Source organism: Dipodomys merriami, unplaced genomic scaffold (genome assembly GCF_024711535.1).
Source record: "Dipodomys merriami isolate MVZ:Mamm:240054 unplaced genomic scaffold, mDipMer1.0.p SCAF_137, whole genome shotgun sequence".
In the NCBI taxonomy this organism is placed as follows: domain Eukaryota; kingdom Metazoa; phylum Chordata; class Mammalia; order Rodentia; family Heteromyidae; genus Dipodomys; species Dipodomys merriami.
Window position 1 is genome coordinate 2,175,468 of NW_027202682.1, and position 27,760 is coordinate 2,203,227.

General features: G+C 60.4%; 3 protein-coding genes across 8 annotated transcripts; 2 read left to right on the forward strand and 1 right to left on the reverse strand.

The window, feature by feature from the left end:
- Window positions 1-4,428: 4,428 nt before the first annotated feature.
- LOC138825446 (transcription factor E4F1) lies at window positions 4,429-12,713 on the forward strand. 5 transcript variants are annotated; one of them, XM_070020021.1, is made up of 14 exons: window positions 4,429-4,586; window positions 6,572-6,723; window positions 7,254-7,356; window positions 9,276-9,460; window positions 9,560-9,680; window positions 9,831-9,983; window positions 10,070-10,230; window positions 10,565-10,774; window positions 11,016-11,124; window positions 11,213-11,430; window positions 11,537-11,735; window positions 11,818-11,957; window positions 12,032-12,094; window positions 12,168-12,713. In XM_070020021.1, the coding sequence occupies exons 1-14, from the start codon at window positions 4,436-4,438 to the stop codon at window positions 12,531-12,533; spliced, it is 2,331 nt and encodes a 776-aa protein (XP_069876122.1). In that variant the 5' UTR covers window positions 4,429-4,435; the 3' UTR covers window positions 12,534-12,713. The 5 variants fall into 5 exon arrangements, with proteins under 5 accessions (XP_069876122.1, XP_069876124.1, XP_069876123.1 ...); XM_070020023.1 differs by having other exon boundaries at window positions 12,177-12,713; XM_070020022.1 differs by having other exon boundaries at window positions 11,019-11,124.
- A 647-nt stretch (window positions 12,714-13,360) lies between these two features.
- On the forward strand, window positions 13,361-16,114 carry LOC138825449 (deoxyribonuclease-1-like 2). Its single transcript, XM_070020029.1, has 8 exons — window positions 13,361-13,602; window positions 13,855-14,012; window positions 14,560-14,648; window positions 14,737-14,820; window positions 14,890-14,990; window positions 15,320-15,432; window positions 15,507-15,758; window positions 15,836-16,114. Exons 2-8 carry the CDS (start codon window positions 13,869-13,871, stop codon window positions 15,887-15,889), a joined length of 837 nt encoding a protein of 278 aa, XP_069876130.1. The 5' UTR covers window positions 13,361-13,602; window positions 13,855-13,868; the 3' UTR covers window positions 15,890-16,114.
- A 779-nt stretch (window positions 16,115-16,893) lies between these two features.
- LOC138825448 (enoyl-CoA delta isomerase 1, mitochondrial-like) lies at window positions 16,894-27,578 on the reverse strand. Of its 2 annotated transcripts, XM_070020026.1 has the most exons (7): window positions 27,509-27,578; window positions 27,297-27,389; window positions 22,767-22,894; window positions 19,874-20,020; window positions 19,091-19,212; window positions 18,825-19,003; window positions 16,894-17,319 (listed from the first exon to the last, which is right to left on the reverse strand). In XM_070020026.1, exons 1-7 carry the CDS (start codon window positions 27,558-27,560, stop codon window positions 17,153-17,155), a joined length of 888 nt encoding a protein of 295 aa, XP_069876127.1. In that variant the 5' UTR covers window positions 27,561-27,578; the 3' UTR covers window positions 16,894-17,152. The 2 variants fall into 2 exon arrangements, with proteins under 2 accessions (XP_069876127.1, XP_069876128.1); XM_070020027.1 differs by lacking the exon at window positions 27,297-27,389 and having other exon boundaries at window positions 27,509-27,577.
- Between the last annotated feature and the right edge of the window lie 182 nt (window positions 27,579-27,760).

The following is a 27,760-nucleotide window of genomic DNA, read 5'->3' on the forward strand; positions in this document are numbered from 1 at the left end:
CGTTCAGGGTAGAGCGCTCGCTGCGGAAACGTTGCGGACCGAGCGCGGCACGGAACGTAAGACCGCTGCTCATTGGCGGCCGCGGGGCAGCTCGCCCATTGGAAGCCGGCGGTCAGCATAGGTGACGGAGGCCCTCGGTTAAGTGACCCAGGGCCAGGACGGCTGCTGATTGGCCGGCTTTCCCCTTGTGGGCGGAGCCCCCGCTGGAGCCGGTGGGGCGGGGCGCGGGCTTTCCCCGGCCGGAATCACGTCCGCAGCCTTGCGGGGACTCGCGGGGGCCTGCGCTCACGCTCGGGCCGCGGCGTCGGCGCGTGAGGCGCAAACCGTCCGGGTCCTGGGACCCAGCGGAGCCTTCTTCCCCAACGGGCCCGGCGCCCCCGCCTGCAGCCTCTGCCGGGACCTTGGCGGTGACAGGACCCAGCCTCTGCCGGCGGCGGGGCGGGGCTGCGGCCCAGCCCGACGCGTCCCGGAGCCGCCGGCCGCCGGGGTCCTCGCAGCTTCGTCTTCACCCGAGGGGCATTGGGAGCACCGCGGCCCGGTGGAATGTCCACCCGCAACCCCGGCCAAGTGCGGGCGTGCTGCACCGTTCGTGTCGGGACCAGCCGGGACCCACACGCCTCACCCACCCACGCCGTTTACTTTCTAGCACACGGAGCCAGAGTCTGATTTTCCTTCGCATACCTTGCGTGTGTGCGTGCGTGCGTGTGTGTGTGTGTGCGTGTGTGTGTGTGTGCGGATTCTGGGCCTTGATTCTGGCATAGTCCCTGAGCTTTTTTGTTCAAGGCTTGGTGCTCTTAGCATTTGAGCCACAGCTCCATTTCCGGGTTTTGAGTAGGTTAATTGGAGATAAGAGTCTCTTGGGAACTTTTCTGCCTGGGCTGGCTTGGAACGGTGAGATCCTCAGATCTTGGCCTCCTGAGTAGCTAGGATGACAGGTGTGAGCCCCTGTGCCTGGCCATGGGGCTGGTTTAACTTCGGATAATTATGTCTGCAGATGGCAGAAAGTGGGCTGACCTAGCTGTAGAGGTACAATTCACCAAGAGGGGAAGATTTGGGGACAGTGTCCTGGAGAAATCTGGAAGTACCAGTCGCCCTCAAGGAAGAGTGCTGAACTTTGGTGGGAACAGGGAAGGATGACCTTGTGCCACACCTGCAGCCCTGTCCCCCCCCCTTTTTTTTTTCTGATAAGTTAAGAGTTGGAATCTGAAAGGATTTTCTGCCCAGGCTGGTTTTGATCCTTGATCTTTTGGGTCTCAGCTTCTTGAATAGCTAGGCTTGCAGGCAGGAGCGCGACCAGCATTCAGCCTAAAAGGGCTCCTTGATGTGTATCTGAAACACAGTACACCTCCAGTTGATGGCACCGTTAGGCCTCCCCCCAAGTGAAAAACTGCTCTCAATGCTTTTTTCTGGTTCCCCGAGTAGCCCAGCACTGCCCTGGCTTGCCCTTGAGTCCTCTAAGCAGAGATTATCTCTTTAGCCAGCTTTTCTGGCTTACCTACACATTCAGGCCATGCAGTGCTTTAATGCGCTTCCTTCCTCAATTCCCTGGATGCTGCTGGCTTTTCCACTTCTTTCCTCAGCATACCCTTAAGGGAGTGTTACAGGGATCTGGACTCAACTTCTCTTGAGAAGCCCTGCAGATCCATGCTCCAACCCCCAACCTGCTGTTTCTTCTCTTTGTCTCTGAGACATCCATACTAAACCCTGACAGCTTCTCCAGCTCTCTTCCTGCCTCTCTGTTGAGCCCTGAGATCCTTCTAGTGGCAGAGGGATCCTTGTTAACTGGCGGGTAACACAGTTTGAACCTGCTTGTTCTGCTGGTACTCCACTTGAACCACCAGCCAGAAAGATCCTTAGGAAACACCAACAGTCATTCTTCTTAAAACCTATCGGTGGTGTAGCAGGGTATGGAGGCCCACACCTATAATCCTAGCTATTCAGGAGGCTAAGATCCAAGAATCAAGGTTCAAAATCCAGGCAGGAAAGTCTTGAGACTTTGATTTCCAATTTACCACCAAAAATCTGGTAATGGAGCTGTGGCTTATGTGGTAAAGCAACAGCCTTAAGTGAAAAAGCTAAGGTCAAGTGCCCAGGTCTTGAGTTCAAACCCCAGTACAAAAAACAAACACAAAAAACCTGTCAAGCCAGGTGCCTGTGGCTCATGCCTGTAATCCTAGCTACTCAGGAGGCTGATATCTGAGGACTGCAGTTCAAACCCAGTCTGGACAGAAAAGTACCCATGAAACTTTTTTTTTTGGTCAGTCGTGGGGCCTGAACTTGGCCTGGGCACTGTCCCTCAGCTACTCAGCTGTAGACAAGCGCTCTACCACTTGAGCCTTAGCTCCACTTCTGGCTTTTTCTGCTTATGTGGTGCTGAGGAATCGAACCAGGGCCTCATGCATGCAAGGCAAGCACTCTTACCACTGAGCCACCTTCCCAGCCACTCCCCCCCCCCATGAAACTCTTATCTCCAATTAACTGCTCAAAACCCAGAAGTGGATCTGTGGCTCCAAGTGGTAGAGTGCTAGCCTTGAGCAAAAGAGCTCAGGGACAGCACCCAGGCCTTGAGTTCAAGCCCCAGAACTGGCAACAAAACAAAACAAAACAAAACAAAAAAGTCAGTGGTAAGTAACTCATGACTTGTTTTCAGAATGCAGCTCCAGGGCTAGAGGCATGGCTCAAGTGGTAAAGCATCAGTTCTGAGGAAAGTTGAGCCAAGATGCCCTGAGTTCAAGCCCCTGGTACCTACCTGCACGCAGGAAAAACTTCATCAATCATTCCACGCTGCATGCTGATGACCCCTGTCTGCTTCTCGTACATCTCAGCTGCCGCCAAGCCAGGTTTCCAGGGGCCCAGCTGGGCGGTGCAGCATGGAAGCAACTTTTCTGTGTCCTGAGGGTAGAGCTGCCCCCTCTGGGCTTACGTCCGAGAGCTCTGTGTGGTGCTCCATCCTCCTTGGAGATGATCTGGAATGGCTCTCAAGGACCCCTCACACCAGCATCCAGGTGGTACACTGAGAATAACAGTCGGCAAAGCCAGCCTGGTGGGTCTCAGCCTGGGTCTGTCGTGGGATCGGCCTCCAGGCAAGTATCCCAGAAGGTCTGCGCTGCTGCCTTTTCATCTTCAAAAATGGGGATGATCTCTTAGATGATTCAATCCAACAAATCAGTTTCAAAGAGGTCACTAAATGTAACCCGTATAAAACATTAAAAGGAACTTAAGTAGGAAGGACCAGAGCAGCACTATTCACCACAGTCAAAAAGGTGAGAGCCATGAGAATGTGATGGAGAATATAAATGTGCTCTGTTTGTACAATGTTAATATGGTTTGGTTATAAAAAGGAATGAATCAGTTGGGCGTGGTGGTGCATACCTGTAATCAGCACAGAAGCCAAGGCAGGAGGATCAGGAGTTCCAAGACAGGCCGGGCACCAGGGGCTTAGGCCTGTCATCCTTCCTAGCTACTCAGGAGGCTGAGATCTGAGGATCGCGGTTCAAAGCCAGCCCGGGCAGGAAAGTTGTGAGACTCTTTTCTCCAATTAACCACCAGAAAACTGGAAGTGGCACTGTGGCTCAAGTGGTAGAGCACTAGCCTTGAGCTGAAGAGCTGAGGGACACTGCCCAGGCCCAGAGTTCAAGCCCCATGACCGACCAAAAAAAAAAGCTCCAGGACGGACTGGCCTGGGCTACACAGTGAGAGACCTTATCTTTAAAAAACAACCCCCAAAATACTATAGCCTGGATACCTTGTAAGTATGCTGAGTGAAAGAAGTTGGACACAAGCGTCTGCACGTCCTATATGACGCGCTTCAGAGCAGACAAGTCCCAGGAAGTAGATGGGGTCGTGGCCACGGCTCAGGGAGGGTACGGACCGAGGAGACGGATGCCGGGTCGGTACGCACGCAGCCCCGGTCAGTGGCCTAAAGGTCACCGAGGAGGACTGTCGTGTGGATCTGACAGGAGGTAGAGCTTGGCGGAGCTGCACGCGCACGGGGGACACGCGGGGCGGAAGCGAACCCCCGCGGGGCAGGGGCAGGCAGGCCGGTGGCGGCCGCCTCGAGCTCGGCTGCTGGCCGGCGGCTCCGCTTCGGCCCGGCCCGGCCCGGGCCCGCGGAAGCCGGCTCAGCGAACAGACCGAACCCGAGGGCCCGCTCCTTCCCGGCCCCGGCGCCTGCGGCCGGGACACGCGGAGATCACGCCCAGGCCCGCTTCTCCAACGTGAGCCCCACCCTCCTGGGCGCCCCGCCCCCGGCGGGCCCCGCCCCCCGCATCCCGGGCGCCCCGCCCACCAACCTCAGACCTCGCCCCACCTCCCGGACGCCCCGCCCCAGCTCCCGCAGGCTCCGCCCTCCGCCTGTCAATCAAAGCCGTCCCGGCGGCCCGTTGTTATGACGACACGGTCGTAAATCCGCCATCTTCCTGCGGCGCGTTGCGACATGGAGGGCGCGATGGCAGTGCGGGTAACGGCCGCGCATACGGCAGGAGCCCGGGCCGAGGCCGGGCGGGAGGCGGGCGAGGGCGGGGTCGCGGCGGCGGCCCTGGCCCCCGGGGGCTTCCTCGGCCTTCCGGCGCCCTTCAGCGAGGAAGGTAACCGGGTCCCGAGGGCCCAGCGCGGCCGGGAGCGGGCGGCCCGGCCCGGGGACGGCGGGGCCCGCCGACGCCCTGGCCCGGGCTCCTCCTCGGCCCCGCGGGCTCCACCGCCGGGCCCGGGCCGCATGCGGGCCCGCAGGGCGCCTGGTCTCGGGGCCCCTCGGAGCGGGGCCGGCGCACGCTGTCGGCCTGGCGTCGGGGCCCCGCTCGGGGCTCGGGCCGGGCCGGGGCGGGGCCCTCGGGGCTCGGGCCGGGCCGGGGCGGGGACTGGGCACCGCGGGCCGCCCGAGCTCGGCTTCCTTAAATGAACCCCGAGAAGTGGACCCCCCCCGCGCGGGGAGGCCGAGGTTACGGGGCGTGGACGTGCGGGGTCACGGGGGCCCGGCGGGCGGGGAGGACCGCCCCGTCCCCCCGGCTTCACCCCGCGGGCTTGCAGGGCGCGCTCCCCGCCGCCCTGGGCTCGCCCGGGCCGGGCCGGAGGCGGGGCCGCCGCCGGGCCTCTGCGAGGCCGGGACTCCCACGGCCATCAGTGCGCGGTGCTGAGTCAGACTCCCAGCGAGGCGGGGCGGGAGGGTTACGAGGGTGGCTGGCCCCGCAGCGCTGGCCGTGATCCCCTCTAGCTTGCCCCAGGACGAGTCATTGCTTTGGTGTGGCTTTTTGTTGGTGGTGGTGGTTGTAGTCTTGGGGCTTGATCTCGGGGCCTGGGCACGGCCCCTGGGCTTTGTCTGTCCAAGTCTCCCCAGTGCCCTTTGACTTCAGCCACAGTTCCACTTCCTGGCTTTTTGTAGATGAGACCCTCAGATTTCAGCCTCCTGAGTAGACAGGATTATAGGCGTGCGCCAGGTTTGGCTTTTTTCTTTTTCATGTTCCCATTCTCCAGGCCTGAGTTGATGTTGGTGTGGGGCGGAGTGTGAGGTGCTGGGAACTAGCAGACCTCCCAGAAGGAGGAACAAGGCAGCTCTCAGTTCAGATGGTAACCTTGAACCTTTCTCAGGGTGAAGTAGTTGTTCAGCCAGGGTACTGGCAGGACTCGGTGATGCCGCCACACAGTTAGGCCCCAGTGAGTGGGAAGTATTTCCTGCAGTCCCGGGATGGGTGCAGTGACCCTGGGGTAGGAGTACAGAAGGACTGGCCTTGGCATCTACATTTGAGTAGGAGTGCTCTGGGAACCAGTGGAGATTGATTGGGTCTGTAGCTCAGTGGTAAGAGTTTGTGTTTAGTAGACACAAGGGTGGGTTTGGCCTCCAGTACCACCTACTTATAGTGAAGTAACCAGGGTGGTCGGGGAGCTGGGCTCCTGTGACTCAGGCCTATAATCCGAAGGCCCGGAGGATCTTGGTTTGAAGACAGTCTGAGCAGAAAAGTCGGAAAGACATAAATAAGCAAAATGCTGGGCTGGAAGCATGGCTCAAGTAGAATACAGATGTGGGCAAAAATGCCGAGCAAGAGCAAATGAAAAGAATGGTCATCGTTCCTGTTTTCCAAAGGTTGCTCCCTTTGCCAAAGCCTTGTGGGCATCAGCTTAGTGACCCTTGCTGTGCCCTACACACACACACTGGTCAGCGCACTTTATGGATGAGGAGACAACTGGCAGAGGAGCCATGAGATGCCACGTGCACATTCAGTCCCCATGCGTTTCTGTTTTTGAATCTTGGGCAAGCGCTCTACCATAGGGCTAGATCCCTTCTCCCCACAGCCTTAAATCCTGGTCATCTGTGGTCCTCAGGCTCTCGAGTGCATGCCTCTCTTCCCTCACCGCCGGAGTGGGGTTTTGGTGTGGCAGCCTTGGTAGATCCCTGCAGGCTGCTGGTCTCCTGCGGTACTGCCGAGCATGGGGACTGCACCATGAAGTTCCTTAGTGCTGCATCTTGCCAATGCATTCTCAGCTGCCTTGGGGAGGGCCCGGCCCCATCATCGGGGAGCGCAGCCCACTGGATGGGCTCTGGTGGCCCCTCGCTCCCCTGACGGGAGGCTCATTGCAGATGAAGATGATGTGCACAGGTGTGGCCGCTGCCAGGTGGAGTTCACTGCCTTGGAGGACTTTGTTCAGCACAAGATTCAGAAGTCCTGCCAGCGGGCCCCACATGAGGCCCTGCCTGCCACCCCTACTGCTACTGCCCTGCTGGGCCAGGAGGTGAGCTCCTACCCACCCCCGTTAGACACTGGCTGAGGAGGGGTTCCTGGCGACCTGGGGGCAGGCAGAGGACAGAGGGCAGGCGTCTGCTTGTGGGTGAGGGGGTGGTCCAGGCTGTCCTAGTTGAGGCTAGTGCGCAGGGGGGCTGCCCGCATGCCCAGGGCTGGCTTGGCCCTGAGGAGGCACCGTTTTGAGATGGGGTCCTTCCTTCCTTTGGCCTCAGGGCCTCTCTTAGCTTGGGTTTCACGTAGCTTTGCCTTCTTGTCCTGGACTGTGCTCTGCTCACAGTTCCTGGGGCAGGGCATGGTGGCCGGAATACAGGGATGGGTCTGGCCCCAGCTCTAGGGCCCGGCTGGGCGTTGGGCAGAGCCAGCCAAGGTCCAGTTGGGGAAGAGCCCCTTCCAGCCATCCCACCCGGGGGCAGGTGTGCCCCTGCCCTCCCCACCCCAGCTTTCCACCAGGGAAGCTGGCCACGCTCTGGAGGCGGAGTCCATATGTGCCTCCTGTTTGTCCCCTGATCCTGTCGGTAGATGGTGCCAGCAGCAGGCCCGGAGGAGCCCATCACTGTGGCCCACATCGTGGTGGAGGCCGCCTCCCTGGCAGCGGACATCAGCCATGCGCCGGACCTTGTTGGTAAGACAGCTCAGTAGTGAACATGGCGCTGTCCACGCATGGCGCTCGGTTCTGAGCATCGGAGGCTGTAGTCCTTCTAGAGGATGGGGTGTCTCTGCTGCACATAACCCCTACTCTTGAGAGCAGGGCCTGGCCACCAGGACACAGGCCTTGGCTGAGCCCTCCGCTGGCCCCGGGACTTGGGCTTGCTCCTGGTGCCAGGCCCACACAGTCCTGGGGCGCTTACAGCCAGGCAAGTCTTCAGCTCGAGTCTCATCATGGCTGTCTCTGCCTTAGTCTTCCTAGAACCTTCTGCACTGCTTTTCTTGGCCCTACATGGCCCACTTGACTCAGTGAATGGTGTTGCAAGGTTGGTGGGTGTGGACAGCGCCCCAACCTGTTCGTGTCCTTGCTCTTCACTCCCAGGGTTGCCTTCATTGGTGTGGAGTTCCTGCCCTGATTCTCATCGGGCTTTTATGAGCGTGCGATGCCAAGCCTCTTTGATGCTGTGTTTTATGATCACGGGCTTGCTGGTGTGTGTGTGTGTGTGTGTGTGTGTGTGTGTGTTGGGGTGAATGTGAATGTCAAGCTGTGGTTAATTGGAGGCTGCTGGGTGCAGAGGAGCTGAATGCTGAACGAAGGCAGTTGAACGTGAAGGATGAGAGGCTGGTGCGCAAATGTCAGGGGAGGGCAGAGGGGCCGGGCCTGGGCGGCGGCGGGTTGAGAAGGGAGCAGTGGTTCCCTGTCTGGCTGCTGCTGAGGGGCAGAGGCGGGTGGGTGAGTGGGCAGCTGGACAGGAACTGGGTTTGGACAACAGGTAGAACTTGGCTTTGTGAAGCTGCAGGAACCAGCTTAGGCAGGAAGAAGAGGGAGGATCTGTGGGGGAGGCCAGCCCCAGGCTTGGGAGGGGAGTCTGGGCGGGTGGCCTCCCTAGGGAGGTGCTGCACACCTGTGCCCATCACTGCCTTTCCTGGAGGTTCTGCAGCAGACATGGAGCAGTGTGGTGTCTGGGGTGGGTGTTGTCCCTTGAGAAACGAGTTCCTTGGCTTCTGGCACCTGTGTAGACTCCAGACCTTTAGCCTGCTGAGCCCCTCTCCACCCACCTCTGACCTCTAGTGGCTCTAAGTCTTTGCTGGGCGCCATCATCCTTGAGCTCTCCGGGCACCTTCTGCCTCTGCATCCCGCAGCTATGGCTGCCGGGTTCCTCACCTGTCAGGTCCTCTGGGAAGATACTTGTGGATTGTTGAGAGTGTCAGCGGGGATCTGGGTGAGAGATCCCCTTAATTGTTTATGAGTCATGATGCTTTCATTCTGTTTTGAGAGAATGGCCTGTCAAAACAAGGTGCCATCCTGGTGGAGATGGTTTCTAAGAAGTGGCTTCACAGCTTGTTCCCACTTGTCACGTCGTGAGCAGAAACGTGGAGCTTGTTTACATGATAGCTTTCCACATCGTCACATTTCCTCTGCACCACGGGGGAAGTGCAAAACCCTGCCTTCCTTTCCTCAGGCCATCTCGGGTGCCTGGAAAAAGCATCCCCAGGGCTGGCGTCCCGTCCCAGCCTGCACCGGGCAGGGCTCTTCTTTCCACTTCTAGCAGCTCAGACCATTGCCCCTCTCTCCATTCCACCCCTCCGTGCACGCAGCCTGTTGCAGGACGTGTGCCCCTGGGCATGGGATGGTGGGTCTGCTCACGCTTCCTACACTGGACACATTCTGGGGGCCCTGGAGCCCTTCAGGCAGCATTGTGGCGCGGGAGGGGTTGCCGCTTGGGGCCTGTGGAGCCCTCCCTCAGTGCTGGTCGGGTTTGGGGCCAGGTGCAGAGCAGGGGCCCCGCCCTGTGTGTTGAGGACAGGTCAGGCCCCGGGGTCTCCCTCAAGGGGGTCTCTGTGGGCCAGACCTGTGCCAGGCCCCAAGGCTTATGTCCACCCACCTCTCCTCAGACAGTGGGCACATCAAAGAGGTCATTGTGGCTGCTGAGGCCGAGCCTGGAGACGGAGAGGTGCCCGAGGCCCCAGCCCGGCAGGGACCGGGGCTGGCTGAGGAGGCCGAGCAGGCCCAGGTGAAGCTGCTGGTGAACAAGGATGGCCGCTACGTGTGCTCGCTGTGCCACAAGACCTTCAAGACGGTGAGCCCGGGGTGGGGCTGGCGCCAGGGGCTGGGGCTGGCGTGGCCCCACTGCCCGGCCGGGCCCGGGCCCCTGAGCCGCGCCGCCGCTCCTCCGCAGGGCAGCATCCTCAAGGCCCACATGGTCACCCACAGCAGTCGCAAGGACCACCAGTGCGCGCTCTGTGGGGCTTCCTTTCGGACCAAGGGCTCGCTCATCCGGCACCACCGGCGGCACACGGGTGAGCGGCGCGGGGCCGAGGGCTGGAGCCGCCCTGTCAGCCCGTCCTGACCCTGCCCTGCTCTAGACCTCGTGCCCCAGCTCCCCCGGAAAGCGGCAGGGCTCCACGGCTGCCTCCCCTCCTCCCCGGCTCACCCTGTTCTCCCCACAGATGAGCGCCCGTATAAGTGCGCCAAGTGTGGGAAGAGCTTCCGGGAGTCGGGCGCGCTGACCCGGCACCTCAAGTCCCTCACGCCGTGCACAGAAAAACTCCGCTTCGGCACGAGCAAGGACGTGGTTGTGGGCAAAGAGGACGCACCTGCGGGTACGCGCGGCCGGGAGGTTGCCGGGCCGCGGGGGCCACGGGTCTGGCGCCGCCATTCAAGGACACGTTTTGGCTTTACCCTGAAGGGCCGGGCGCCTCTGTGGGGACAGTCACGTCTGTGGCCGGAGAGCCTGTGGAGACGTCACCCGTGATTCACCTGGTGACAGATGCCAAGGGCACTGTCATCCATGAAGTCCATGTGCAGATGCAGGAGCTGCCCCTGGGCGTGAGAGCGCTGGCCCCGGAGGTAGGGGTCGCGCTAGCTTCTGCCTGCTCAGTGCCAGGCCCGGCTTAGGCCTTGGTTCCAGCCGCAGGCCCAGGGCGGACTTGTGCAAGCTGAGCTCCACGGGGACCTCAGTTTGGTCTCGGGATGGGAGGGGCTGTGTGGTTGGAGGGGGAGAGAGGAGGGAGGGCTGGGGTTCGTCCAGTGAGCACAAAGGCCGCTGGCCGCATACTGTGGGGAGGTGAGGATCTGCATTGAGGAACCTGGGAGGAGAGCCTGGCATGGGTCGGCCCAGTGGGGTGACTGAGAGGGCACCCCCATGCTGGGCCGCTTGGCAGCCTCCCTTCACCTCCTGCAGCCCCCTGTCCCTGCGGAGCGCCCCTGTTCTGCGGAGGGCAGCCGAGAGAACTTGCTGCACCAGGCCATGCAGAATTCTGGCATTGTCCTTGAGCGGGTTGCTGGGGAGGAGGGCGCCTTGGAGGCCGCCCCTCCCTCTGGGTCTGGTCCGCAGCCCCTGGGAGAGGGCCCTCCGGAGCTGCGGCTTCTGGAGACGGAGCAGATGGAGACGGTAGGTGTTTGCTGCTGGCGCGCCGTGTGCTTCCCGGCCCGGCTGCCGGCTCCCTGCAGCGGGAAGTAGCATTGCTTTCTGCGGTGACTTTGCTTCCTGGCCTGTTTCCTGTCTATTCCTTGGGCCACAAGGGAGCCTGCGGGGAGGGGGGGCAGGGAGCGGGGAGCAGGAGTGGAATCTTCTATTTGTGCCTGGAGCGCAACCCAAAGTGGGTGTTTAGCTCTGCCATATGGTCTCCCAGCAGATGGCCAGAGAGGCTTCGGCTGTGCCCAGGACCCACCCGTGTCCTCAGTGCAGCGAGAGCTTTCCCACGGCTGCCACCCTGGAGGCCCACAAGAGAGGCCACCAAGGTGGGTGGCAGGGTTTGGGCGGCCACAGGCAGCAGAGGTGCAGTTTGTGGCCTGTGGTTGTGTCTGACCTGAGCGTGCTCGGCTGCAGGGCCGAGGCCGTTCACCTGTGCGCAGTGCGGCAAGGCCTTCCCCAAGGCCTACCTGCTCAAGAAGCACCAGGAGGTGCACATGCGCGAGCGTCGCTTCCGCTGCGGGGACTGCGGGAAGCTCTACAAGACCATCGCGCACGTGCGCGGCCACCGGCGCGTCCACTCGGACGAGCGGCCCTTCCCCTGCTCCCAGTGCGGCAAGCGCTACAAGACCAAGGTACGCGCTGGCCCCTCGCCCCCCCTTGACTCCCCACTCCACTTAGACCCGGAGGCTGGGTCGGGGAGCTGGGGTCCTGTGCTGAGGCCCGGCCGCATCCCCTCAGAATGCCCAGCAGGTGCACTTCCGGACACACCTGGAAGAGAAGCCACACATTTGCCAGTTCTGCAACCGGGGCTTCCGGGAGAAGGGCTCGCTGGTGCGCCACGTCCGGCACCACACGGGCGAGAAGCCCTTCAAGTGCTACAGGTGTGGCCGCGGCTTTGCAGAGCACGGCACGCTCAACCGGCACCTGCGCACCAAAGGTGTGGCCCTGGCTGGGGGGGCGGGGGTGGGGGGCTGGGTCTGACAGGGTGTGACCCCCTCCTGCCCACCCGCCTGCCCCAGGGGGCTGTCTGTTGGAGGTGGAAGAGCTGCTGGTGTCGGAGGAGCGCTCCGCGGCCGTGCTCACAGAGGACCCCCACGCCCACGCGGTGCTGGTGGAGTTCTCGTCCGTGGTGGCCGACACCCAGGAGTACATCATTGAGGTGAGGTGGGTGTGTGGCGGGCGGGACGCAGCCCTGCTCGGGCCAGCACGGGCTGACCAGGACTGTCCGTTCAGGCCACTGCAGATGATGCGGAGACCAGTGAAGCTGCCGAGATCATTGAGGGCGCCCAGACAGAGGTGAGGGCTGGGGCGGGGCGGGGGCGGGGCGGGCGGGTGGACTTGCCGCCAGGTGGTCCCTTGAGCCAAACAGTGCCCCCAGGTGGACAGCCACATCATGAAGGTGGTGCAGCAGATCGTGCATCAGGCGAGTGCTGGGCACCAGATCATTGTGCAGAATGTGACCGTGGACCAGGAGGCGGCGCTGGCCCCGGAGGCGGCGGCGGCCGACACCATCACCATCGCCACGCCGGAGAGCCTCACGGAGCAGGTGGCCATGACGCTGGCCTCGGCCATCGGGGAGGGCACCGTGCTGGCGGCCCGGGCAGGCGCAAATGGCACCGAACAGGCCACAGTGACCATGGTGTCATCCGAGGACATTGAGATTCTTGAGCATGGCGGCGAGCTGGTGATCGCCTCGCCCGAGGGCCAGCTGGAGGTGCAGACTGTCATCGTGTAGGAGGGGCCGCGTCCCTGAGGGCCAGGGGCAGGGGCAGGGGCAGGACCCTTGGGTGCCTGCCCATACCTGCCTGGCCTACACAGGAGACGGCCTAGAGCTTCAGGCATCCGGAGGGGATGGGGCGTGTGAATACGTAAAGGATTTTTTTGTTGTTGCTTTTCAATAAAATATGAAAACCTGCAGCTTGTGATGTTGGGGCGGTGGCGACCTCCGGGGCCGGTGCCACTGCCGCTGCAGGTGCCCTCTGGAGGCGGCTGCCTGGCTGGACCACCCTCTGCTCTCCAGGTCTTGCTCCAGCCCGGGAGCTCTGCCAGCCCTGGCGGCGCCGCTGTGGCGTGTGGGTGTCTCTGGCATGTGGATAGGCTGCCTTGCCCAGCTGGAGCTGTGATCCCAGTTCCCCTCGCCGTGCCAGAGGGCGAGGACGGGGATGGGTGCTGCCTGCCTTGCCGGCTGCCTCCTGCTGTGGGGCTGTCCTGGGCGTGCGCGCTGAGGCTGGGACGCGGGGCTGGGACAGGACCAGCTGCTTTTTTCTCTGAGGTGAGGACAGGTGTCAGAAGCAGCAGGGGGTGCTTGGCCAGGATGCGACTGGTCTTCTCCATTACTCCACCTATTTCTCTTAGGGAACACAGCTCAAGGAAGCAAATTCTGGGTGACCTAATTTCTGGGGAGGTGGAGGCAAGAACAAGATCTAGGCTGTGGATGTGGCTTTCCTCTTCAATCCTGAGGCCATTCTAGGGGGCTGTCAAGGGCTTTTCCCACTGTTCAGGGCAGGCCTGGAGCAGGGCAGGGGCCTCTCCCATCATTCTGGGGCAGCCTCCTCTCTTGCCCTCTTGGATCTCTGGGAACAAGAGCTAGGAGTTCTGGCCTCCACGGGGGTGGGGGTGGGGGCGGGGCCCACACCAGCCCCTCCCCTGGACCAAAGGCCTCAAATACCTGCTGGTGCTTTGGCATGAGAGCTGCTGTGGAACCAAGACGCAGCAGATCCTGGCCACAGCATCCTCCAACCTGGCCTTCACCCCAGCGGCCCAGGACGCCTGAGCCTCGCCACACCACCAAGTCCACATCCCAGGTAAGTCAGCCTTGAGTGAGCTGGGGATGGGTGTGGGGGGGGAGTCCTCCATCTGAGCCTCAGTTTTCCTCATGGGAGACAGTCTTGAGTTGACAGCCACCCCCTGTGCCACCCCCACCCCGGGGGCACAGTGGGGACAGTGGAGGGGTAGAATGTGCTGTTGGGAAGGCCACTGGAGTGGAAGGCAAGCCTGGTTTCCCAGGCTGGGTGTGGGTTGGCGAGCATAGCTTGTTGGCTGTGCCTGTCCCTCAGGCTGCCGGTTTGTCATGGGTGGGCCCTGGGCTGTGCTGGCTGCGCTCTGGGCACTCGGGGCTGCCGGGGCTGCTGCGTTGCGTATCGGAGCCTTCAACATCCAGAGCTTTGGTGACAGCAAAGTATCAGACCCAGCCTGTGGCAGCGTCATAGCACAGGTGAGGCACAGCCGGGGGTGGGTGGCCCTGTGGGTGAGTGGCCGGGCCTGTGGCTGAGTGGCCGGGCACTGTGGGTGGGTGGCCGGGCCTGTGGGTGAGTGGCCGGGCACTGTGGGTGAGTGGCCGGGCACTGTGGGTATGCGGCCGGGCCCTGTGGCTGAATGGCTGGGCTCTGTGGGTGAGCGGCCCGGCACTGTGGGTGAGTGGCCGGCCCTGTGGGTGAGTGGCCAGGCACTGTGGGTGGGTGGCCGGCCCTGTGGGTATGCGGCCGGGCACTGTGGGTGAGTGGCCGGGCACTGTGGGTGAGCCGCCGGGCACTGTGGGTGAGTGGCCGGCCCTGTGGGTATGTGGCTGGGCCCTGTGGGTGAGTGGCCGGGCCCTGTGGGTAGGTGGCCGGGCCCTGTGGGTAGGTGGCCGGGCCCTGTGGGTGAGCGGCCGGGCCCTGTGGGTGGGTGGCTGGCCCTGTGGGTGGGTGGCCGGGCCCTGTGGGTATGCAGCCGGGCCCTGTGGGCGGGCAGCCGGCTGCACACCTGCGGCTCCTCCCCAGATCCTGGCCGGCTACGACGTGGTGCTGGTGCAGGAGGTGCGAGACCCAGACTTGAGCGCCGTGTCCGCGCTGATGGAGCAGATTAACAGGTGCGGTCTGTGCCCAGCGTCCCGCGCCCCCCTTCCCCCCCCCCCCCCGCGCTCCCCGCGCCCGGACTCAGGCCCGGTCTCCCCTCAGCAAGTCCCGGCACGAGTACGACTTCGTGAGCAGCGCGCCGCTGGGCCGGGACCACTACAAAGAAATGTACCTGTTCGTCTACCGGTGAGCAGAGTGGCGGCGGGAGGGCGCGGGGCGGGGGGCGGCTCAGCGGGCCCGTGTCCTCTGCCTCAGGAAAGCCGCGGTGTCGGTGGTGGACACCTACCAGTACCCGGACCCGGAGGACGCCTTCAGCCGGGAGCCTTTCGTGGTCAAGTTCTCCGCGCCGGGCTCCGGTGAGGCTGGCCCCGCCCCTCCGCCCCCTCCTGGCAGCCCTGGCCCCGCCCCTCAGGCCCCGCCCCTCCGCGCCCGCCCTCACTCCGGGCTACCATGGCCCCGCCCCCTCAGGCCCCGCCCCTCCTGGCAGCCCTGGCCCCGCCCCCTCAGGCCCTGCCCCTCCGCGCCCGCCCTCACTCCGGGCCACCATGGCCCCGCCCCCTCCTGGCAGCCCTGGCCCCGCCCCTCCGCGCCCGCCCCTCCGCGCCCGCCCTCACTCCGGGCCACCATGGCCCCGCCCCCTCCTGGCAGCCCTGGCCCCGCCCCTCAGGCCCTCTTTCCCCCGCAGCCGCCGGGGAGCTGGTGCTGGTCCCGCTGCACGCCGCGCCACACCAGGCCGTGGCGGAGATCGATGCCCTGTACGACGTGTATCTGGACGTGATCGACAAGTGGGGCACCGACGTAAGCCGCCCCGGGTCCCGGCAGGCCCGCGTGGGGGTCCAGGCCCGCGTGACCGCGCCCCTGCCTCTCCGCAGGACATGCTGTTCCTGGGCGACTTCAACGCCGACTGCAGCTACCTGCGCCCGCAGGACTGGGCGTCCATCCGCCTGCGCAGCAGCGAGGTCTTCAAGTGGCTCATCCCCGACAGTGCCGACACCACGGTGGGCAACTCGGACTGCGCCTACGACCGCCTGGTGGTGTGCGGCGCCCGCCTGCGCAGGAGCCTCAAGCCCCACTCGGCCGCCGTGCACGACTTCCAGGAGGAGTTCCACCTGGACCAGGCCCAGGCGAGTGTGGCGCGGGACCCCGGCCCTCCGCACCTCGGCCCTCCCAGGCGCTGAGGCTCCACTTCCTTTCCCTCCAGGCTCTTGCCATCAGTGACCATTTTCCCGTGGAGGTGACCCTCAAGTCCCACTGACAGTGAAGGCCCGGCCGCGGCTACCACTTACCCTCAGACCCCGAGAAATGGACACCGTGCGAGATGGCCGGCCACCCCTGCCCCATCAGTGAGGACGTGGGGCAGGGTCATCTGAATGTGGAAGAGTGCCTCAGTTTCCCCAGCACCTTCCCCATAGGGTTGGGTGAACACTGTCCTGGCTCACACCTGTGCATTAATAAATAAGCCGTCTCAGCCAGGACCACGATGGGGACCAAAAGTTCTCTGTTCATGCTGAGGACCAGCTGTGCTGGGGTGCAGTCTGGTCCTGGGGGGCCTTCTTCCCACCCCCCTTCGGGAACAGGGACAGCCTGCACCAAGTTGTCCTGTGGGGACGGCTATGAGACAGCTCAGGGAAGTTGCCCCCCTTCCTCCCCATGCTTCTGAGAATGCAGAGTGGAGCATGGGGGGCGGGGGGGAGTGGCTTCTTGGTTTCAGAGCAGGCTGATGCCATGCTGCCACCAGGGAGCCTTAGGCACTCACCGGATCCAGAGGCCTAGACTCCACGGGGAGCCCTGAGAACAGGTAGGCCACTTGGGCCTAAGGCTCTACCTGGTGACTGTACACTAGGCTGGGTACAGCCTTCAGACGCGCGTCCCTGCTTGGAGCCTGGGCTGAGCGCAGGCTCAGGACAGTGCTTTGCACCCAGGAGAGCCAGCCGTCTCCTTAGCAGGAATGCATGGGACCCTGTGATGTTTTGGCTTTCCGAGCATCTCTCTGACAGGATTTCAGCTTGCCAGAAGGGAAAAGCTGTTCAGAAAGTGGTGCTGGGATCGAACCCATGCAAGGCAGGCATCCACCTGGAGCTATATCCCCAGCCCCCAAGTTTGTTTCTTATGTAAGATTTTCCCAAGGTGCTTCAGGTCCTTGCCTCTGGCTGAATGAATGGGGGTGCTCAGGGGCTTTTAGGGGGCAGGGGCAGGTCTCTGTGGGCCACTGGATTCCGAAACTGCCTGGACTCCCTGTCCAGCAGGCAGGGAGGATAGGACAGGTCAAAAGGACTTTATTTACAATTCTGCTTTGGGACAGGGGACACTCAAGTACAAATGTATACAGTGTCCCCTTGCCACTTATTTCCAAAGTCCATACCCTGTCCTGCCAGGCGGGAAGGTGGAGGGCCTTCCATCTAAGACAATCAGGAAATGTAAAGTGAGAGGGCTTTGTAAGTTGAAAAATACCTTGCTTGACCCTCAGAGAACCTTGAGAGCGGACCTGAGGACTCTTGAAACCCATATACAGCTGAGCTTAACCTTTCTTTTGTTTGAGCTTTTCTAAGTATATGTGCAGGGACTTCTGGATGGAGTCTTTGGAGATGAAGCTGACGAAGTTCTGGATGTCGGCCTCACGCTGTTTGATCAGGAGATCTGCTGTGGCTTTGCGCATCATGTTCTTGGTCAGCTGTCGAGCATGTTCTAAAGAAAATGGGATTCACCCGTGAAAACCCACCTTATTTTTCTCTATGAGAATACTCTCTATCAGTATTCAAACAGAAACTTGGTCATGAAGGCTGTGGTGGTCACATGTCCACAGTCCTAACAGTTACGCAAGTGGAGATCAGAGGACCCCAGTCCATCACAGTGGGCACAAGATTCTATCTGAAAACCATGACTTAAGTGATAGTGTGTTCAACTAGCAAGTGCAAGGCCCTGGGTTCATTCCGTAGCACTGCAAAATCAAAAAACCCAAGCTGGCAGAGAACTTAGGGTATCAGGTAGAAGACAGCAGCCACTATCCCTGCTGCCTACCAACTTCTCTAAAAGCATTGGCATTTGTGGAGATTGCTTTCTTTTTTTTTTTTTTTTTTTTTGTCGGTCGTGGGGCTTGAACTCTGGGCCTGGGCGCTGTCCTTCAGCTCTTCAGCTCAAGGCGAGCGCTCTACCACTTGAGCTACAGCGCCACTTCCAGTTTTCTGGTGGTTTATTGGAGATAGGAGTCTCACGGTCTCTCCTGCCCCAGCTGGCTTTGAACCGCGATCCTCAGATCTCAGCCTCCTGAGTAGCTAGGATTACAGGCGTGAGCCACCAGCGCCCGGCTGAGATTGCTTTCTTAATGTGGTACCTTCACTGAATTGTATTTTGAAAATGCACTGTGGACACATATTAGAAGTTGAAGCACACTAAGAATATTTCTAGTGCTCTACCACTAGAGCCACAGAACCACTTCTGGTTTTCTGGTGGTTAACTGGAGATAAGAGTCTCATGCCTGGGCGCTGGTGGCTCACGCCTGTCATTCTAGCTACTCAGGAGGCTGAGATCTGAGGATTGCAGTTCAGAGCCAGACTGGGCAGGAAGTCTGTGAGACTCTAATCTTCAGTAAACCACTCAGAAAACCAGAAGTGGAGTTGTGGATCAAGTGGTAGAGCACTAGCCCTGAGCTGAAGAGCTCCGGGAAAGCACCCAGGTCCAGAGTTCAAGCCCCATAACTGACCAAAAACAAAAAACAAGAGAACAAAACAAGTCTTAGAGATTTTCCTGCCTGGGCTGGCTTTGAACCTCAGTTCTCGAATCTCAGTCTCCTGAGTAGGATTACAGAGTGAGCCACTGGCACCCATCCAACTGTCCATTAATGGACATGTTCAAGTTGTAAACACCCCTGCAGCCTGAAATGTGACCTTATCTAGAAAATGTCTAGATTTTTGAGATGAGATGGCTTAGGGTACAAGCAGGGCCCTAATTCAAAGCAGAAACCCTTGGAAGATCTAGGACAGACACAGGAGGGGAAGTCCCTACGTAGAAGTGATTCTGTTGTCAGTAAGAACAAGCGGAGTCCACCAGGAGCTGAAGAGGCCAGGGAGGCCCACAGCGCAGGCGGGTGGCTGCCAGCCGCCGGGCTGTGTGTAGCCCTTCCATAGAGTGAGCGGCCCTTGCCTCACTGAGGTGGATCTGCGGGGGGGCTTCCCTTTGCCCCGGCTCCTCACCTGGGATGGCCAGCCACTGGGCCATCACGGAGAGGGCTTTGCTCTGCACCTGGTCCTCGGGTACCACCTGGTCCACCATGCCCACCTGCAGGGCGTCTGCAGGGGGGAAGAGCAGCCCGAGCTGCAGGGCCTGCTCCGCCGTCCGGTGCCCGATGGTGTTCACTAACGTGTCTTTGAACCTGGAATGCAGATGCACACTCACTTGTGCCTCTGGGATCTGTTCAACCCAAGTCCACAGGCAGTGTGGGTGCAGGTCTAGGTCTTACCAGAAGGGGGCGACGATGCCAAGCAGAGTCTCATTGAGTCCTATGTTGTACTTGGGGTTGTCAGCCAGGACTCTGTAGTCTGAGCAGAGCGCCATCAGACAGCCCCCGGCAGGAGAGGCGCCCTGCAGGGAGAAGCCGGAGATACCCAAAGGAGGGCTGGGCGGGTATAAGCATGTCCACGCAGCCATCAGCCAGCGGCTGACCACAGCAACTTCAGCTTCTGGGTCCAGAAAAATCCCTCTCCTGGGTGGGGAAGGCGGCTCAGTGGTAGAGCGCTTGCCTTGCATGCCTGAGGCCCTGAGTTCGATTCCTCAGCACCACATAAGCAGAAAAAGCCAGAAGTGGCGCTGTGGCTCAAGTGGTAGAGCGCTAGCCTTGAGCAGAAGAGCTGAGGGACAGCGCCCAGGCCTCACAACCCTCTCCTAGTCTTTGGGTCAGGGGTCACATGGCTTCTCCTCTTTAGTTGCTGTACACAAACTTTCCGAACCAGCACTGAGCCACAGTGCTCATCTCACCTCAGGCCCCATGGACTAACCTGGGGTGTGGGAGGAGCCCTCAGGCAGCAGGTGGGGGCATGTCCTCTCGTCCTTTCCGCCCCCTCCCCCTCCTGGGGCTGCAGCTCCACCCTCCCACCAGCTGGCGCTGCTCTTCGGCCCCCCTCGCCTTCCGGGTCTGACCAGAGTAACATTTATAAAATGCATATCTGGATGCAGGCTGGTCATCTTGGCCCCGCTCCCGAACTGGCCTGGAGCCGGTGAGAGGCCCTAAGGTAGGAACACTCACGTTGATGGCCGAGATCACCACCATGTTGGACAGATAGAGCCTCAGCCACAGCTCCTGCACCGCTCTCCAGTACTCGGCATAGTGGGCCGGGTTCCGCCCGTACATCTCCCTCAGGTCCAGGCCGGCAGAGAAGATGCCGGGGCGGTCCTGTGGGGAAGCAGCCAGGGCCGAGCTGTCAGTCCACCTCCGGGTCAGCAGCATTCCTGCCAGCAGGGCTGGGATCTGTCAGGAGTCAGGACGTGGCCCCTCCCTCCCCAGTTTCAGGCAGACGCTGCCCAACTCATTCAAGACTGAGGCTGAACTGGTCCGGGAGGGCCTAAGGGTAGTGATAAGCCTCCTTACAAGGGCAGGGAAACGCACGCGAGGAGAAGTCCTGGCAGGACTCTGGGTACCACTGGGAGCCTCACAGAGCCTTTTGAGGAAACAACCTCCTGGCGTGCAAGTCAGAACGGGGAACCACTGGTGGTGGCGATCACAGCGGCCACAGGACATCCACACGGATGCCAGGATCATGTGCTGAGCGCTCCCTGTGGGCCAGGACCTGTGTTCAGTACACAGCAGGTGCACAACACAGAACACGAACTCATCAAGGCATTGCCTCTGGAGGAACTGCGATCACACACGCCACGGCGGGGGCCCTCTCATTCGGAAGCTCCTGGATCTGGGAGACAGCTTTCTCACTGCAGCAAGAAAGTGTCCTGCTAGGGCTGGGAAGGTGGCTCAGTGGTAGAGTGCTCGCCTAGCATGCATGAAGCCCTGAATGCCATTCCTCAGTACCACAGACACAGAAAAAGCCAGAAGTGGAGCTGTGCCTCAAGTGGTAGAGTGCTAGCCTTGCGCAAAACTCAGGGACAGCGCCCAGGCCCTGAGCTCAAGCCCCACGACTGAAAAATACATAAAGAAAACAAAAAGAAAAAAAAGCAAGTGTCCTGCTAGCCAAAGCCATCTTGGAGTGTTTCAGAGTCATCTGAGACTGTGGGAAAGCAGCTTGGGGCTCTGGTGCTTCCGAGCTCCCAGTCTACCCACCAGGAGAGTCTGCAGCAAGCCCCCTGCACCAGTCAGGTGAGGTGGGTGTGGGGTCACGCTGCTCTGCGTCTCCAGCTCCAGGGCAAAGGGACTGCCAGCAGCCAAGAGCCGCCCCTGACAGAACTGGGTGCCCACCGGGATCCTTGGGAAGTTACAGTGGCTAAGGCAAGGTGTATGTCTGACCCGGCACCTTTGCTGACCATGCCATGATTCAGCTGTCCCGTGGTGCCTGCCCTGGATTTTTTTTTTTTTTGTCGGTTGTGGGGCTTGAACTCTGGGCCTGGGCGCTGTCACTCAGCTCTTCAGCTCAAGGCTAGCACTCTACCACTTGAGCCACAGCACCACTTCCGGTTTTCTAGTGGTTTATTGGAGATAAGAGTCTCACAGACTTTCCTGCCCAGGCTGGCTTTGAACCGTGATGCTCAGATCTCAGCCTCCTGAGTAGCTAGGATTACAGGCGTGAGCCACCGGCGCCCAGCCTACCCTGGATTTTGTATCATGGTGGCCACTCAGCTCTGGAGAATAAGCACTGTTGGCCTCATAGTGATCTTCCCAACCAGTGAGGGTTGGAGTTAGTACCACACTCGTGGTCCTGGCACCGAGGGGTGCGGTGTGAGCAGTGAGGCCCGGGCTGTCTGGCACCCCACCCTCTCTGGTGCTTACAGATCCTCCCTGACTCGAGTTGACACGGTTCCATTCAGGATCCTGTGTTTGGCACATGTCAGCATTTGGGGACCATGCTGATTAGGCTCCTCTGAAGAATTCAGATGGGGCCAGGCACCGGTGGCTCACTCCTGTAATCTTAGCTACTCAGGAGGCCAAGATCTAAGGATCATGGTTTGAAGCCAGCCTGGGCAGAAAGGTGAGGCTCTTATCTTCAATTAAATTACAGAAAAGGGGCTGGGAAGGTGGCTCAGTGGTAGAGGGCTTGCCTTGCGTGCATGCATGAGGCCCTGAGTTCAATTCCTCAGCACCACATAAGCAGAAAAAGCCGGAAGTGGTGCTGTGGCTCAAGTGGTAGAGTGCTAGCCTTGGCTGAAGAGCTGAGGGACAGTGCCCAGGCCCAGAGTTCAAGCCCTACGACCAACCAAAAAAAAAAAAAAAAAATTACAGAAAAAGCTGGAAGCAGTGCTGTGGCTCAGGTGATTGACTGCTACTCTTTTTTTTTTTTTTTTTTTTGTCGGTCGTGGGGCTTGAACTCTGGGCCTGGGCGCTGTCCCTCAGCTCTTCAGCTCAAGGCGAGCGCTCTACCACTTGAGCTACAGCGCCACTTCTGGTTTTCTGGTGGTTTATTGGAGATAGGAGTCTCACGGTCTCTCCTGCCCCAGCTGGCTTTGAACCGCGATCCTCAGATCTCAGCCTCCTGAGTAGCTAGGATTACAGGCGTGAGCCACCGGCATCCGGCTGAGTGCTAGTCTTGAGCAAAAGGAGCTTGACAGTGCCCAGGCCCAGAGTTCAAGCCATGGGGATCAGCCAAAAAAAATTCAAATGGGAGTGGAGCTCCCATGTGAGCCAGAGCTCCTCAGCCAGAGGCGGAGTCCAGCTGGGGCCAGCTCCCGCTCAGGAAGCCACGGCCAATGGGCACTCAGGACGCACCTCAGTCTCAGTCATCCTGACCAGATGACTGACCCACCCACCGGCCCACCCCTGCCTGCCTCCACTCCAGCCCAGACCCCGGGCCGCTCTGCCTTGGAGCGGACAGGCTGCCCGGACACACGCCATTGTCAGCGGTACCTTGGATGCCTCTGGTGGTGTGTGTGGCATCCAGGTCACCAGAGGCTGCAGGCTCCTCCCAGCCACACGGTGACAACAGGCCCCCGCCTTCTCGGGGCCTCCCCCCTGCGCCAGGGCCCGGCCCAGCACCTACTGAAGTCAGGATGAGACCACGGAAGGACTTGTCATTCTCCAGCTTCTCCAGGCTGATGACCAGCTCCGTGAGGAGCTCCAGGCTCAGGCTGTTCACTGGGGGGTTCTTGAACTTCATCACGGCGACCCCTAGGTTACAGGAAGGGGAAGCTTGCACCTCGTCCTGGAAGAGTACCCGACTAGACTGTACCCCCACACAAGCCGCATGATTCTGGCATCTTGAAATTGGCACCAGCAGCTCACACCTGTCATCCCAGCTACTCAGGAGGCTGAGATCTGAGGATTGTGGCCCAAATCCAGCTCAGGCAGGAAAGTGCAAGAGAATCTTATCTTCTGTTTTTTTTTTTTTTGAGTCTAGTTGTGGGGCCTGAACTCTGGGTCTGGGCGCTGTCCCTCAGCTCTTCAGCTCAAGGCTAGCGCTCTACCACTTGAGCCACAGCGCCACTTCCGGCTTTTTTCTTTTTGCTTATGTGGTGCTGAGGAATCGAACCCAGGGCTTCAGGCATGCAAGGCAAGCGCTCTACCACTGAGCCACCTTCCCAGCCCCGAGAGTCTTCTTAGCCACCAAAGAGCTGGAAGTAGGACTGTGGCTCAAGTGGTGGAGCGCTAGCCTTGAGCATAAAAGCTCAGGAACAGCGCCCAGGCCGAGTTCAAGCCCCAGAACCAGTACACCCCCTCACCACACAATACCCCCCTAGAAACAGTTGGCAAGTAAATTGACTTTTTTGGGAGGGTTACTGGGGATGGAAGCCAAGCCTCCACGCCTGCTCTTCCCCCTTCCTGAAGGCGGTGGCGGTCTGGAGGCAGTCCTGACCCCCACCCAGGGCGACGGGCCGCCTGGTGTGTGGACGAACCAACTCTGTGCAGGCGGCTGGACAAGGAAATGATTGAGCGCCTACTGTAAAGCCAGCTGTCTCCCTGCGCCCACAGCCCAAGACTTCTACTTCCAGAATGAGCACTGAGGACCTGGGCTGGGAACACAGCTCAGCGGAAGAGTGCTTACCTGGAATGCGTTAAGCCCTGGGTTCCATTCCTCAGCACTACATGCACAAAAGAAGCATGAAGTGGCACTGTGGCTCAAGTGGTAGAGCACTAGCCTAGAGCAAAAGAAACTCAGGACAACGCCCAGGCCCTGAGTTCAAGCCCTGGGACTGGCAAAAACAAAACGAAAATGAGCACCTGTTCTCCTTACCTTCAAAGGAGCAAAATGAAAAATATTCATTTCACATCACATCTTATAGGTTGCAACGACCCTTGATGTGGGGAAAATTCTCCTTTAGTAGCAAATTTAACAAAACAGAACAAGCAAAACAGGGCTGGTTCTTGGGTGTTTTTTTTTGGGGGGGGTGGGCAATACTGGGATTTGGACTCAGCAAAACAACACAATGAACTCAAGTTGTCTTTTTTTTTTTTGGGGGGGGGGTCCGGTCATGGGGCCTGAACTCTGGGCCTGGGCACTGTCCCTCAGCTCTTCAGCTCAAGGTGAGCGCTCTACCACTTGAGCCACAGCACCACTTCCAGCTTTTTTCTTATGTGGTGCTGAGGAATGGAACCCAGGGCATCATGCATGCAAGGCAAGCGCTCTACCACTGAGCCACCTTCCCAGCCCCTCAAGTTGTCTTCTTTTCTTTTTTTTGTTTGTTTTTTCTTTTCTTGTACTGGGGATTGAACCCAGGATGTCACCCTTGGTAGGCAAGCGTCTTACCATTGGGCTTCCTCCCTGCCCAACTTCAGGTTGTCCAGGGCTTGCACAGCAAGGACAAGCACAGACCGGAACAACAAAAAAAAGAACTCTTCTGCAAGCCTGAGGCTGTTTACAGCAGAGCCCGTTAAACAGGCAGGGCAAAGGACCAGCCACATCATCAATGATCCTCTCCCTCTCCACCTTCCAGCCCCACCGTCCTTAAACATTTGCTATGCCTGTACAGAGCCAACGAATGAAGATTTGCAGCACTGAATGCCCCTCCCCCCCTTTTTTTTTGCTGGTGGTGGGACTTGAACACTGGGCCTGGGCGCTGTCCCTGGGCTCTTCAGCTCAAAGTATGCACGCTGGAGCCACAGTGCCATTTCTGGTTTTCTAGTGGTTTATTGGAGATAAGAGTCTCACAGAAGCTGGGCACCTCATGCCTGTAATCCTGAGATCTGAGGATCGTAGTTCAAAGCCAGCTGGGGCAGGAAAGTCCATGAGACTCCTATCTCCAATAAACCACTTGAAAACTGGAAGTGGCCCTGAGGCTCAAGTGGTAGAGTGCTCACCTTGAGCTGAAGAGCGCAGGGACAGCACCCAAGCCCAGAGCTCAAGCCCCATGGCCGACAAAAAAAAAAAAAAAAAAAAAAGTTTCACAGACTTTCCTGCCAGGGCTGGCTTTGAACCATGATCCTCAGATCTCAGCCTCCTGAGTAGCTAGGATTACAGGCATGGGCCACTGGCGCCCAGCCTTCCCAAGTCAATTTTTTTGGCCATTGTTGGGGACTGAACTCAGGGCCTGGGCACTGTCCCTGACCTTCTTTTGCTCAAGGCTAGCACTCTATCACTTGAGCCACAGCACTACTTCTGGCTTGTTCTGTGTATTTGGTACTGAAGAACCAAACCCAGGGCTTCATGCATGCTAGCCATGCACTCTACCACTCTACTCAGCCCTTCAATGTATTTTAAAACATGCTTCGGTGTATGTGCCTCAAGTTGCCCAGAAGTAAAAAAAGGATTAGAGTATTTTCACTGTACAATGTCTGGCTTTTTCCTTCAGGGAGGATGGAACCATGCTTGGCTGCTACTAATGTAGTCAATCTGGCCTTGAACTCTGGACTTTCTGCCTCAGTGTCTACTACTAGAGTTTTGGGTGTGCACCTCCATAGCACAAATCCTACTGCTTTTTTCTTTTTTCAGTGGTTCCAAGGTTTGAACTCTGGGCCTGGCACTACCCTATGACTAGTGGGCTCTCTGAGGCTCACTTCCGGTCTCCAAACCTCCAGTGCCATGCAAATACCCTGAGGTCAACATTTCTTACATGGTGGGGTGAGAAAGCACTTCATCTTGCTATCCAGAAAGTTCTGGGGAGGGTGGCACACCCCAGAGGTGTAGCCCCTCGCCCTTCCCAGCTGCCTGACCCGCACCTCAGCTATTTCCAGCAAATGTGCACTCGATGCCGGGCCTGCCTGCCCAGCCCTCAGAGGATTCAGCTCTCTTTCCCCTTGCCTCCTGCTCTTTCTCCTCTCTCTCCTCTCCTCCCCTCCCATCTCCATTTTTGTAGTGCTGGATCAAGCCCAGACCTTGCACACACTAGGCAAGTACCCAGGGATTAGTTCTGCCCTGCAGCTATCTGCGACAGAAAGTACAGCAAGTTAAAGCCCGTTTTGAGTCCACAGCTCAAATGCCAATTAGTAATCTATTTGTTCAGTTGGGTTGAAGGATTTTGAAAACAGACCGAAGTGAGCATTATCATTCCAGATGAACTGTCTACGACAGTCATGTTCCTGCAAAAGGACTCCTGCCAAGATGGAAAGAAATTAAGAGTGTCTGCAAATCTTACACACCTCCCTCTGCTTGCAATGTAGAATATTTATTTTATGGAGACGAACGTTATCAATCAGGTAACGTTTTGAGCAATGGAATCATCTGTTTAGTCTGCACTGAAAGTAAATATGTGCCAGAACACAAAAACCAACATTTTAAAGCCAGGCACCAGTGGCTCAGGCCTTGAATCCCAGCTATCAGAAGCCCGAGGCCCAGGCAGAAAAGCCCCCAAGACTTTTATGACCAAATAACCAGCAAAAAGCCAGAGGTGGAGCTTTGGCTCCAATGGTTGAGAAAATAAACAGCAGCTCAGGATGCACCGAGGCACCGAGTTCAAGCCCAGGGCGAGCACCCAGCATTGAAAATGCTTTTCGCGGCTGGGCGTCCGGTGCTGCTGGGCGGGAGGGGAGGGCCCCGCTCCTGGGCGCTGCCACCTGCGGTTCGGGGAAACGGAAGCCTAGTCCCAGGAGACGTGCAGCCCCGCCGCCGGCCGGACCGACCCGGCACCGCACGCGCCGGCCACGCGGGCTCCGGCCGGGCTCGGGCGGTCGAGCGCCCGGCGGACGGCGCCGGGGCCCGGACCCAGGTCAACCTCGAACGGAGACCTCCGTGCCGAGCGGGCGCCGCCCGCCCGCGCTGCCGCCCCGACGCCTGCCGCCAGTTCACCTGAGCCCGAGGCCGCCGAGGCCGCCCGCCGCCCGCTCGCCTGAGGCCGCCGCCGCCCGCTCACCTGAGGCCGCCGCTGCCCACGCGAGGTCGAGGCCGCCGCCGCCCGCTCACCTGAGGCCGCCGCTGCCCACGCGAGGCCGAGGCCGCCGCTGCCCACGCGAGGCCGAGGCCGCCGCTGCCCGCGAGGGTGAGGCCGCCGCTGCCCACGCGAGGCCGAGGCCGCCGCTGCCCGCGAGGGTGAGGCCGCCGCTGCTCACGCGAGGCCGCGGCCGCCGAGGCCGTCACAGCCGCCCGCCGCCCGCCCACCCGAGGCCGCCGCCCGCCCACCCGAGGCCGCCGCCCGCTCACCCGAGGCCGCGGCCGACTCCACCAGCACCCGGTGGTTCGCGAAGCTCCGCGCGCCGACCCCGCCGCCCGCCGCCGTGCGCCCGAGCCCGGGCCCTGCGGACCGGACGGCGCGAGGCCCGTTAGAAGGTCCGCGCCCGCCCGGCCCGCCGGACCCCGCCGCCGCCCGCCCGGCCGCCCGCCCGCCCGGCCGCCCGCCCGCCCGGCCGCCGCACCGGCGAGGAGCAGGACGCTCGCGGGGACGCGTCTCGCAGCCGCCAGCGCCATCTTGACCGGCCGCGGGGTCGAGGCGGCGGCGGCTCCGGCCGGGGCGGGGCGGCTCCGCCTCCCCCTCCGACCCTGCCCCGCCCGCCCGCGGCTCCCCGGGCCCCGCCCGCCGGCTCCCGGCCCCGGGCCGCTCGTGGGCGCGGACGCGGACCCGGGCACCGGGGACCCGCACCCCGGGCCTCGGCGGCCTCGGCCTCGCC